This window comes from Sus scrofa, chromosome 18 (genome assembly GCF_054392235.1).
Source record: "Sus scrofa isolate SSC_HxYL_T2T_F1_AM1 chromosome 18, Sscrofa_HxYL_maternal_Yorkshire_Landrace_v2.0, whole genome shotgun sequence".
Lineage (NCBI taxonomy): Eukaryota > Metazoa > Chordata > Mammalia > Artiodactyla > Suidae > Sus > Sus scrofa.
The window spans coordinates 18,712,174-18,724,179 of NC_139400.1; the positions used below are offsets into that span (position 1 = coordinate 18,712,174).

Below are 12,006 nucleotides of genomic sequence, written 5' to 3' on the forward strand. Positions count from 1 at the left end.
TCCTTACATAGGCATATGATATTTAATATAAAATTAATAATGTCTTAGTTTTCTTATCGTTTTATAACTTTGCTTGCAAAGAATCACACTGCCATTCCGTATGCCCCTCTCATAATTGAAAGAAATGCCTATCAGCCTATCATCACAGGTCAGTGGTTTTTTAGAAAATGTAACGGTGTTTCCAATACTGGATTATGAATATGACTGAGATACTCTACGGCACAACAGTTCTCTAATGATTAGTATGGAGGCCAGGCTACCGTGAAGCAATCATATCGATTACGCTAGGCTACCATAAAGCAAGCACATTGCTGCTGCTTCATTATCACTGCATGAATCGTTATACCTGTAAATAAATAGGAATTTCTTTTGTGCATTATCTTTGCAGTTTTGGTACCTCGTATTAGTAATGCCTACAGCATCTACAGTGTTCCGTGTCATATAAGACAATATTGATGTAGGTACTTGTGTAGTACACTGCCAGAGATGTATTTTCTCTTCCCTCTGGTTTTCTTTTTTTTTTCTTTTGCTTTCTGGGGCTGCACCCACAGTATACGGCAGTTCCCGGGCTAGGAGTCACATTGGAGCTGTAGCCACTGGCCTACACCACAGCTACAGCAACGCAGGATCCTTAACCCACTAAGGGAGGCCAGGGATCAAACCTGTGTCCTCCTGGATGTCAGATCTGTTTCTGCTGAACCATGATGGGAACTCCCCTATGGTTTTCTTCATAACATTGTCTTTCTCTGGCTTTATTGTAAGAAGACAGTTTATAACATACAACATAGGTGTTCACTGACTGTTTGTTGTCCATATGGCTTTTGGTCAACCGTAGGCTATTAGTAGTTAAGTTAATTGGCAAATAATTTTTGGCTCCATAGGGTGGGGGTGGGGGTGGCATCCCTAACTCCCCATACTGTTCAGAGATCAACTGTTATTTGAGGAAGCAAGATGATTTTAGGATTGCAGGCAATACCCACCTAGAGACCTGGGTAAGTCCTGTCTCACTTCATCTCTCACTCAGTCAAGTGAGAGTGGCACCGTTATTGTTAGAATCACTGTGAAACTGTTTTACTTCATTTAAAAAAGGTAACTCCTTGGCAGAATATCAGTACTTCAACTGGCATTAGGCAGAAATACTTGCTACGTGCATCACAGTGGGAGGGAGGTTCTCTATTTAGGGTGGAGAGCCCGGCTGCTCACGGTGTGGACTGTGGACCGGCTGCATCAGTGTCACCTGGGAACTTGTTGGAAACACAGAGTCTTGGGCCCCACCCCTGACCTACCGCGTCAGAACCTGCAGTTCAGCAAGATCCCCAGGGGTTTCGTTTGCACGGTATATTCTGAGACGTTCCACTCTGAAGCTGGTGCTTTTGCCACTAAACTCACCCTGCTGAGTCCCAGTTCTTGTCTCTGTTTCACAGTTTGACTTTAGGGCTCTAAGTTGTTCTCTGTTCCTGCCTCATTGCTTTGTGTTCTGTTATACTGTTATGGGATCTGTGGGAGAGGGGAGCTTCCAGAAGAACCACTAAGCCCTGTGTGGCGGGGTGACTGAATCAGGGGCAGGAGCACCTGAGCGGACTCCTCCTAAACCATCAGACAGCAGGACCCCAGCAGACCTCACAAAAGGCAGGGGACTTTCTCAACGGGGAAAACCCATTTCTAGTTTTTCACTTGAATCTTAGAGTCAACTTTAAGATGGCCCTACCCCTGTGAAAATGGCCCTGAAGATTGACCCTGAGTGGGATTCAAACTGGGAGACTTTTTTGGGGTCCATAATAAGGATGAATTTGTGTTAAGATAGTCACATTTTTTTCACCCACCCTTACCCCTGTGACACAAGACGTGTATTTATGAAACACCTGGTTGTGGGCGGAGTGACCCTGTGCGTGTGTGTATGTGTGTGTGAAAAGGAATATGCCTTTTTCCTTTGAAATCCTCTGGCTGCTTCAAGGAACAAATCCTCAACCTTGCTCACATTAGCAGCATGAGCTAATCAGCTGAAATACCCAGCGTGGAATGCTCTTTTATCCTTAAGAGAGAAAGAGTCAGTTGTATTTTAATTAGGTATTTATAATGGTTACAAAGCAGCTCTTCAAGAGAAGTTTTAAGAATTTGGCCTTCCAAGGCATAACTGCTCGAATTATCCTAAAGAGGGGCTGTATATCAATCTAGTCCAATTTGTGATAAATTTACAACTGGGTTCTGCACAGCAGATTTATAACAACAATTAAGCAGAAGGAAAATGGGTCATAAATTTTGGCTGGCACCGTCCAGCACCAAAGAGAAGAAGAGAGAATGGTTTAGCCAGATCAAAAGTCAATCATTTCAACATAAAGTGCTCAAGCTATAGCAAAAACAATTTATATGGAAAGAAGTTTTTTTCCCCCCCTCATCCTTTTCAAAATTAGATATTGGAAAACACAATGAAGCATCCCCATTCCAGAGGCCTTATTAAATAACTGGTGTGTTTTCTCAATTTTATGAGTGATCCAAATGGCACAAGCCTTTCCCTACTCCTCCAACTACTGAATTTAATGAAGATCCCGCCTCTTTAAAATGACTAAGGAAACGCAGGGAAAAAGAGAGTTCTCAAAGAGGTGGGTGCCTTGAGGAAGGTTTCGTGGAAGAAGGAGAGGCCAGACACAATCCCAAAGCCAGATGATTTGGGAGAAAACACGCATGTTCTAGAGCCTTGAGGCAGGCATTGCAGAGTGGAGTATAGCTGTCCTACACACTGGAACAGAGATCTCTGCCCTGAAAGGAGACAGGCAGTCAAAGCTACTTGGGTAGCCTGGCAAGACGTGGGACAGACCGAATCAGTAGGTTTGCGACGTGTATCAAGACAATCCCTAGTAGTGAAGGAGACCCTCGAGTGTCCCTGTGTGTGTAGAAGTTCAGTTTCTGTTCAAAGAGAGCCCCTGGATTCGGGACCTCGTCCCCCGACAACTTCCTGTCTTCACTGGTAAAGGATGCAGTAAGGTCACCCACTGGGTTGTCATTGAAACCAATAAAGAAGCATTGCCTGGCTCTGTGGACATCACCAGACACTTGGCAGAAGGTGGCCACATGGTTTACAAGAAGCACACATCATTTCGAAGTACTAAGCATTACTGGACTTACCCCTTTGGCTTTTGGTTTTGAAAAGTTCAGAGGAAAAGTGAGTGTGATTACCTGACAATTTGAAAATGGGAGCTTCGAATCTGGAGACCACCGGTTGGTTCTATGACGTGGATGGACACACTGATTTTTGGCCACCCAGCAGCCATTCACCCCACATCTAGAAACAGGGATTTGGGGATCCACTCCTGCTCCGCGTGAGCTCTCAGGGGCTCAGGTGAGACCCCTTCTAGACACAACCCCCAGGGATGGGGTGAGTGACACAGCCCTAAGCCAATCAGAGCATCATATCCCCCTCAGCACCGGTGATTGGCTGGGAGGCTGAGGCACAACCCCATCTCCATCAGTGCGATGCCGCGAGACTTTCACTGAGGAGCCCAGGAACAAGACTCTTCCTTCAGGCCAGGCCTGAGCTGGCTGCCCGCTTCACCTATCCTCAGCCTATGAAAAGACGAGCGATTTAAGGAAAACTTGTCAGAGCAGGGAGTTATCCGCCTGGAGGAGAGTTCTCTTGTCCTGATGCAAGGAAGCGGGGCTCCAATAGAGCCGTTCCTGGAGAGTGGGGGCAGCTGACTGCCCCCCATTCATTCTCCAGGTGGCCGCCTGCTGATGCAGCGCAGTTTCTCACTTGCGCTCTCTGCCTATTTGAGCAGAGAAGTCAGGGCACCGCGAGGGGACAGCAGAGGGAGCAGCCACTGTTGGTGTGGCCAAGAGAGGACTCCTGTGGGCCACTCAGATACTGCAAGCCATCATGGGTCAGCTCAAGCCGTCTTGCCAACACCCTGGTCAAGAAGGCTGACTGTCACCGGGACACCCCGGCACCCAGGGAGGTGGGAGCCCTTCCCCCATCAGGGAACCGGAGGTGGGGGGTGTCCAAGGAGTCAGCTCTCTGAATAACTCCTGCTTCCACCACAGGAGAGGGGCTGAAAGAGGCCCCCTTTAGGCAGGTTTTGGGAATCTGTTAGAAGCCCCATCCCTGGGAGAAGATGGAGGTCCAGGAGCCGCAGGGGGAGGAGAGGAAGGAGGGTCAAATAATAGACTACGCCCCCTCCCCTCTACAGCTTGCTCAGGCCACAGGTCAGCCTGAGTTAAGGGGATGGGAGGGCATTAAATTGGATCTGAGACTGAAGTTTTAAACTGGACTAGATTGTTCTGAACCTTTAAATGCCTAAAGGTGACAGAAATATTTGCAATCTGTCTGACGTATCATCAAGGACAGGGACGGAGAGTCATCAGAGCATATTTAAGAGAAATAATCTAAAAACACACAAAAGGATTCTGTGTTTGTACTTCACTTTGTTCAAGCTACACAGCTATCTTCAGACTACAAGGGAGATCCTGCCTAAGAATGGAGTGTGCCCTAGAGCTCCCTGGTGGCTCAGCTGGTTAAGGATCTGGTGTTGCCACTGCTGTGACTTAGGTCACTGCTGTAGTGAGGTTCGATCCCTGGCCTGGGAACTTCTCATGCTTTGGGTATGGTCAAAAAAAAAAAAAGTGTGCAGCATGACTGGAGCCAAGAGAGGGGGAGAAACAACAACCTGGGTCTCAGTGATAGAGTTTGAACCCCTGCATCAAGCCATACTTGAAGCCAGCCTTATTCTCTGGAGTTTTCAGTTATGTGGGTCAGTAAACTCCCCCAGCCAACCTGGGTTGAGTGTTTTATCTCTGTTAGCAGATAGAATCCTAATTGATACAGTGAGCAGGTATACTTTTTCTTGGAGAGAAGGCAGAGCTTTCATCAGATTCTCATTGGGCTTTGCTAAAAAAGGGTATGGCTCAGGGAAAAGAAACTCAAGGGCTCAAATCCAGTGACCTCATTGACGAGTACAAGGGCAAGGCCATCTGATGAGATGTTTGCGGCTCTACAGGGATAAGGGGGGAAGAACTAGGTCAGAACAGCCTTGGGTGTAGAGTCTGGAGCCTGACTCTGGCATTAACTGGCACTCAAAAAATTTTTTTTTGTTGAGTGGAAACCAGCAGGAAAATTATCACAAGTCATACTTTACATGCAAATTTTCAGGAATATTTTCAGGAAAATATCTAACGTGTGAACATCTAATCTGCATTTCCATCTTCTGACAGATGGCCCATATTAACAGAACTCTGGTTATAGTAAAAAAAAAAAAAAAAAAAAAAAAGGACCTGAAAATATTTATTGCATGCATACCATGTGCAAGGCTATTGTAATTATTAAGACTATGGTGACAACCAAATTTTTTTTTTTTTTAAGACCAGCTCTTATGTATTCCCATTGGTTAAAGATAGTCCCAGCTATTACCTAGAGGAAGACAATGACCTGGGGGCTTACGTGGCCCAGGCAGGGCTTCAGGCCCTGAGACTCTGAGGCTGTGTTCTCAAAGCGGAACCAGGGACCACCTGCATCAAAATCACCTGGGATGTGTATTTCAAATGCAGGTCTCTAGGTCCTGGGCCCAACCTGTGGAATGAGAATCTCTGAGGGAAGTGCCCTGGAATCGGAATCTTAACGATCTTCCCAGATGATTTTATTTATTTATTTATTTGGTCCTTTTTGGGTAGGGGAGCAGGCGCCAAACCTGCAGCATATGGAAGTTCCCAGACTAGGAGTTGAATTGGAGCCACAGCAACACCAGATCCAAGCCACATCCACGACCTACACCATGGCTCATAGCAACGCCAGATCCTTAACCTACTGAGCCAGGCCAGGGATCGAACCCGAGTCCTCATGGATACTCGTCAGGTTTGTTACTGCCAAGCCACAATGGAAACCCTCCAGATGATTTTATGGACACTGAAGTTTGAAACACTTCACCTCCTGAAATCTCTTCATTTGCCTGTGGGGTCTGAGTGCCTAGCAACATTCTGCACAGCCCCGTGGGAGGTGGTTCTCGTGGGAAAGAAGCCCCCTGTCCTAGGCTGGGGGGGGATTTGAAGGAGGCCAGGGTTTAGTAAGATGCTAACGCCTTCGCTGAGGTCACAGTCAGTTCAGGCCACGTCAGAGGTAAGGGGCTGTGTGCACGAGGGCCTCTGAATGGAGGTCTATGGAAACCCTCCCCGTGGCCCCCTGATTTAATTACAGCGTAACTGGTAGGACTGACCCCCCTAGAGCTCCATGTGTCTCTCAGTGACACCACACATTCCAGACTTGGTTAAGTGCTGCCTTCTGTTGCCCTGGAGAAGTTCAAGGAAGGAGCTGTGGTTTTCAACTGGCAGTGAAATTCCCTGAAGGTGAGGACCAGGACTTCCACCTCCTAGAGCTGCTGCCCCCTCTCCAACCCCTGCCCTGTCCACTGCACAGCTGACCTGGGAGTTCCCTTGTGGTGCTGTGGGTTAAGGGGCCAGCATTGTCACTGCAGTGGCCCAGGTCACTACCGTAGTGTAGGTTCAGTGCCTGGCTCGGGAACTTCCACATGTCAAGGAAGCCAAAAAAAAAAAAAAAAAAAAAAAAAAAGGCAACAACAAACTTTAGTTTGACCTGCCTTCTGGTTTATTTGAGCCCAGGGGCCTGAATTCTCTCTCCTGCCTGGTGGCCTTCCAGAGATTCCTGCAGGTGCTCCCTCTGGGAGGGTACTCTCCCAAGATCTCAGTCACATGACTTGGGTGTGATTGACTCTGGGGGTGGGATTGATTGACTTATGCCCATCCGTGCCCCTGTTCCCCTGGCCACAATAATGCGTTCAAGAATGGGCAGCAACCTAAACATGGTGACTTGAGTGAAGCTGATGACTCTTGCTGAAAATTTGGGGTCCCAGACTCTCTTCTCTGGGTTGGTTATGAGCAAGGAAGCTTGTAGTCCCAGATATTCTTAGCTTGGGGCTTTGAGAGGAGGGCAGAGCTGAGAATGAGACCAACACGAAGGAAGCACAGCCAAGAAGAGGGGAGCAAGTAGGACCGGAACCCATCTTTGAGGCTCCATAAAGATTGGCTTGAAGCCCTGTCCCCTCCTAAGATGCTCAATGATCTGTGCATAAGGACCTCCCTCCTTTTTTTGTGCCAAAGTCAGTTAGGGTTGGGGTTTTGGTACTTGCCCCTAAGTACATCCTAATGTACCTTTCAGCTCCCCTTATTTCTCTTGCCATAATGTACCCCAGTCATCTTTGGTCCTTCCTCTCAACTGAAAAAACAAAAACCCACAGTTACTATGAAACAGGATGAGATGGGTGGTGGGAGTGGGTGGAAGGGTTATTTGGATTCATGGCTCGTTGAGACTACATGTCCAAGAAGAGTGATTAATAGATCAATGTCAACCTGGAGGGAAGCCCTGTCCTGTTCAACATTTTAATCAATGACTTGGATGAAATGGGAGACATGCTTAGCAAGTCTCAGATGACACAAAGCTGGAGGAATTGCTAATATGACAGATGGCAGAATCAAGATTCAAAATTATTTTGACTGACTTGAGCAGTAATAAGGATAAATACAAGCTCTCGCATCTTGGCTCAAAAAATCAGTGGTACAAGCAGTGGACCAGAGGTGGCTTGGCGGATGCCATCATGTCTCAGAGCTTCGTGTTGGCCGTAAGCTCGTGATGAGCCACAAGTTGAGGCAATTAGTAATGCAGTTAATGCAGTTTTCAAGAGAAAGGCTAACCTTGGATCAACTTTCCCCAGTGGGACAAAGGAGCGGAATTTTCTGAGAAGCAGTTTTCAGCTCAACATATGAAAAAAATATCTGATGGTTTCAATAACAGAGCAAGGCTCCTCCCCAAACTGTGAATATGAGAGTCATTACATCAGAATGTAATGGAAAAGATTCTATTATGGCAGTCTTCCTTTTAAAGTATATATATATATATTTTTTGGTCTTTTTGCCTTTATTAGGGCCCATCCCACGGCATATGGAGGTTCCCAGGCTAGGGGTCTAATCGGAGCTGTAGCCGCTGTCCTACACCACAGCCACTCGGGATCCGAGCCACATCTTCGACCTACACCATAGCTCATGGCAACGACAGATCCTTAACCCACTGAGCAAGGCCAGGAATCGAACCTGCAACCTCATGGTTCCTAGTCAGATTCGTTAACCAATGCTCCATGACAGGAACTCCAATGGATTTTTTTAAAAATAGCTTTTTAAAAAACAACCTCATGAGTCAAAGCAGCACACCCATAAGTGTCCAAAATAAATAAATAACGTGAAAGAGTAGCCCAGCTCAGCACCCTCGAAAGCTGGCTTCCAGACCAGCAAAGAGGGGCCCTGAGTAGAAGGAATATCCAGAAATCTGGACGCGACACCGACTGCCCCATGTCATGTGGCCCCATTCACAGACCTCTTCCGCAGCGCTCACGCCATCTCCATTCCTGCTTTGGCATGGCCCAGCCTTAGGCCTGCTTCTGCCTCCTTCCCCTTTGGCTCCATTTTTTTTTTTTTTTTTTTTTTCAGTTTTTTAGGGCCACACCCGTGGCATATGGAGGTTCCCAGGCTAGGGTCCAATCAGATCTGTAGCTGCTGGCCTACACTACAGCCACAGCAACGCAGGATCCAAGCTGTGCCTGTGACTGACACCACTGAGCGAGGCCAGGGATCGAATCCACAACCGCATGGTTCCTAGTCAGATTTGCGTCTGCTTCGTCCCAACGGGAACTCCTGGCTCCATTTTTCTGGCTCACAGCCTGAGCATGGAGATTCCACTGTCAGAGCCTTGGGAAGCCAGGCCTCCTGCTCTATCTCTGACCTTTGACCCTGACTGCCTGGGACTCTGCCGCTTTGCTAAGCCAGGCTGGGTTTCATGGACCACCCCAGGCAGTGAAACCCTGTGGCATTTTTTTCGTTTTTCTTTTTCCGTTGTTCTGAGCACCCCATTTTACTTGCTAAGCCAAAGAGATGGAGCAGGTGGCTCTGACACCCTTATGCACCTAGAATGTGAATTTTAGCAAGATGGCCATCAGAAATAAGTTTCATCGCCATGAACGCGCGCTCACCCGGACAGACTGTACTTACGTGTTTCTTGCTGAAATCGTCCACCTCTCTCAGAAGTTTCTCTTGACAGTCAGGGTTGGTGGCCAGGAGGTAGGTGACGAAGGACAGGGTGTTGGTGATAATCTCGTAGCCAGCGATGAGGAAGAGGAAGGCCTGGCCCACCACCTCGTCCACCGTCAGAGGCTTGGACAGAGGTCTGGGCAGGTGTGGCTGGGAAGGGTCGGCTGGGCACCCTTTGGCAGAGGAGAAGGCTTGACGGACAATGTCAAAGTTCTCCACGCCCACGGAGGGGGCGGAATGTCGCAAATCCAGAACCATTTGGAGGAAATCTTGCCGCCTCTAAGGGACATAAGAAGAGAGTACGCATTTTGGCCTTAGAGCCGCAGTGAGAGCCTTCTTGGAGCACAAAGACATGCATGTGCTACTTTTATTTTTTTGTCTTTTTAGGCCCGCACCCACGGCATATGGAGTTTTCCAGGGTAGGGTCGAATCAGAGGGGTAGCTGCTGGCCTACACCACAGCCACAGCAATGCCAGATCCGAGCCACATTTACGACCTACACTACAGCTCACGGCAATGCCGGATCCTTAACCCACTGAGCGAGGCCGGGGATCGAACCCGCATCCTCATGGATACTAGTCAGATTTGTTTCCACTGAGCCACGACAGGAATTCCGACATGCTACTTTTAAAGAGCTCGATAGGAAGGAGGATTTTGGGGGCAGGGTTGTGTGAGATGTCGAGAGCCTGGAACCCCCTGACCGGCCCTCACTCGGGCACTGGCTTAGAGACTAGGGAGACCAACAGCAGCCCGATGCTGCCATGACCCAGAATGTGGCTGTTCCATCTGGGCTGATCCAGAAAGCCACGCTGGTGAGCAGAAAGAGCAAGCTCTCCGGCAGCAGGCCCAGCAGCATCTCAGTTCTGTAAAAACAGCACACGGACAATGTCTATTGTCATGGACGTCCACGCTTAGGAAATATTTAGCCACGGGGAGCTGGAGGAGGTGGGAGAACCAGGGGGGCTTTAATATTTTTACTCTGTCCCTGTTGGTATTGTTGGTTGGGTTTTCCGACAGCAAAGCACCAGATAGATTTAAATCAAAGCGTGCATGTTCCATCTTCACCACCAGCCCTGGCTGATGTTTGTGCCTCGTTTTTTTTTTTTTTTTTTTTCCTCACAGCAGGAACTTAACAGGACCTGGGGGCAGAGGAGGGACGTAGTTTGGGTGAAGCTTGTCTTCAGAGTCTCTGATCTGCGTTGGGTGTCCCTCAGCCTGGCCGCATTTACAGGGTTAGTTTTCTTACCTTTTCCCCCACTTTCCTTATCAGCACCTTGCATAGCGCTGGTCTCTTTCCTACCCCTAAGGGTGACAGTGGAAGCGTTTGCATGTTGCTCTAGCATTGACAAAGCATCTCCCTGGCACGTCCTGTCTTTGCAAAGCTCATTAAGGTCATGAGTGACAGCCGACGGGGTCCTCTTTCCTGAAGTTTATGGGGCTCAACAGCAAAAGGGAGAGCCACCAACAGAAGGAAAAAGGAAAAAAAAAAAAAAAGATAGTTTCAGAGGGCTTATTGCATCATTTTCTCCATCCACGGGCTTCTGAATTTCTATTGCCTCAATAGTCTGTGTCGCACACCTAATTCCGTCTGTTAAGGTGGTTGTTGTGTCATACAGGGCGGCTTGTGTCTCCAGGGCGGGACCCAGAGCCCCACGCCCCGCCCCATGCCTGCGTTGTGCCCAGCACACGTGAGTTGTGCAATGAATAACCCCATGGATACAAAGGCAAGGCCCTAAGTGCATTTCGAGGAAGGCAGTGTTGGATATGCTGGCCACTGCATGCTCTTTGAACAGGAATTTTGGATTGGGAGACCTCTGTAGCTCTATTATTGCTTCCCAGCTTTGTGGCCTTGGAAGGTGCCTGCTGAGATGCCAACAGGGCTCCCAGCTAAGCCTGATGGCGGCAAGAACCTTGAGAGAAAGGAGGCAAGACCTCAGTGTCCTGCCAGCCTGCATGGGAGAGCCGAGAGGATGGCACAGGGTCAACCGTCGTTGGTGCCTCTTTCTTCCCAAATGGCATTGGAGTGGGCTGGCTGTCCCCCAGCTTCCTTCCTGTGGCCTGGGCGGGGGCAGGGCCCGATGGCCAGTGTTGGAGTGAGCCTCCTCTGCTCCCTTGGCTCCTAGATGCCAGCTGGGGACCCCAGAGCATCCCTGGGCTCTCTCTCTGGCAGGCACACTGGAAACTCCTCAGGCTCGATACGGTTGTGGTCCTTGAGGCTTGCTTGCAGCTGGCTGGCTTGCTTGTGGCTTTCTGGAGTAGGGTGAGGGCAGTGATGGGAAGCAGGGCATGGCCACACCCACACCACTGGATTTTTCCCATGGCATAGCTGTACCTTCTCTCTCACCCTGGCTCAGACAGGCTGCTTCGGGGCCACGGAGCCTTCCAGAAATGTGTCTTCACCTCCAGCTGCAGAGGCCAGAGGAAAGGGCTGCTCTCTAGGGACCGTGCCCGGGCCAGGAGCTTTAGCAGAGATGGGTTTCTCTTATTTGCACTGCATCACAGAGGCTATTTGAACGCTGCCCATTTAGGACCGCAACAGTGCTGGTTTTATGGTTCCATCCAAGAAAAATACGAACCCTGATAGATGTAGGTGTCTAATCCACCCATCGGCTAGAGCTTAGAAAAATATTTACCTTTTAACATCTGTGCTGCATTTTCCACTGCGCAAACACACATCTGCTTGATGGAATGTCTACGGAGTTGAGATGGGTTTAAAGCAAGTTTTCTTAGTAACCGTATAGCTCTGTCTTGACACGGCCAGTCCTGGATTTGTGGTCGGGAGGTTTTTCTCCGATCAACGATCAACGCATTGTTTGAAACAAATAGCTCTCGAGTTTATAAAAGGAAAAGCTCGAGGCAATCCCAGTGATTGGATCTTTCATAACCCCTCACCTCTCCATAAGCTGTTTGGTGCAACACTTTGAGGGTCTC

The 12,006-nt window shown here is 48.7% G+C and overlaps 1 protein-coding gene and 2 long non-coding RNA genes across 8 annotated transcripts in view; 1 reads left to right on the forward strand and 2 right to left on the reverse strand.

The window, feature by feature from the left end:
* Window positions 1-12,006, reverse strand: part of TBXAS1 (thromboxane A synthase 1) — a 169,393-nt gene that overhangs the window by 44,230 nt on the left and 113,157 nt on the right. For all 4 annotated transcript variants that reach the window (XM_021078509.2, XM_021078508.2, NM_214046.1 and 1 more), the window contains 1 exon segment: window positions 9,037-9,354. In XM_021078509.2, the coding sequence (XP_020934168.1) occupies window positions 9,037-9,354 (318 nt within the window).
* Window positions 1-12,006, forward strand: part of LOC106508202 (uncharacterized) — a 161,816-nt gene that overhangs the window by 36,070 nt on the left and 113,740 nt on the right. The gene's annotated exons all lie outside the window — the stretch shown is intronic.
* On the reverse strand, window positions 509-5,258 carry LOC146394906 (uncharacterized). The gene is made up of 2 exons (XR_014833654.1): window positions 4,659-5,258; window positions 509-4,571 (listed from the first exon to the last, which is right to left on the reverse strand). It is a non-coding gene; the product is annotated as an uncharacterized LOC146394906 (long non-coding RNA).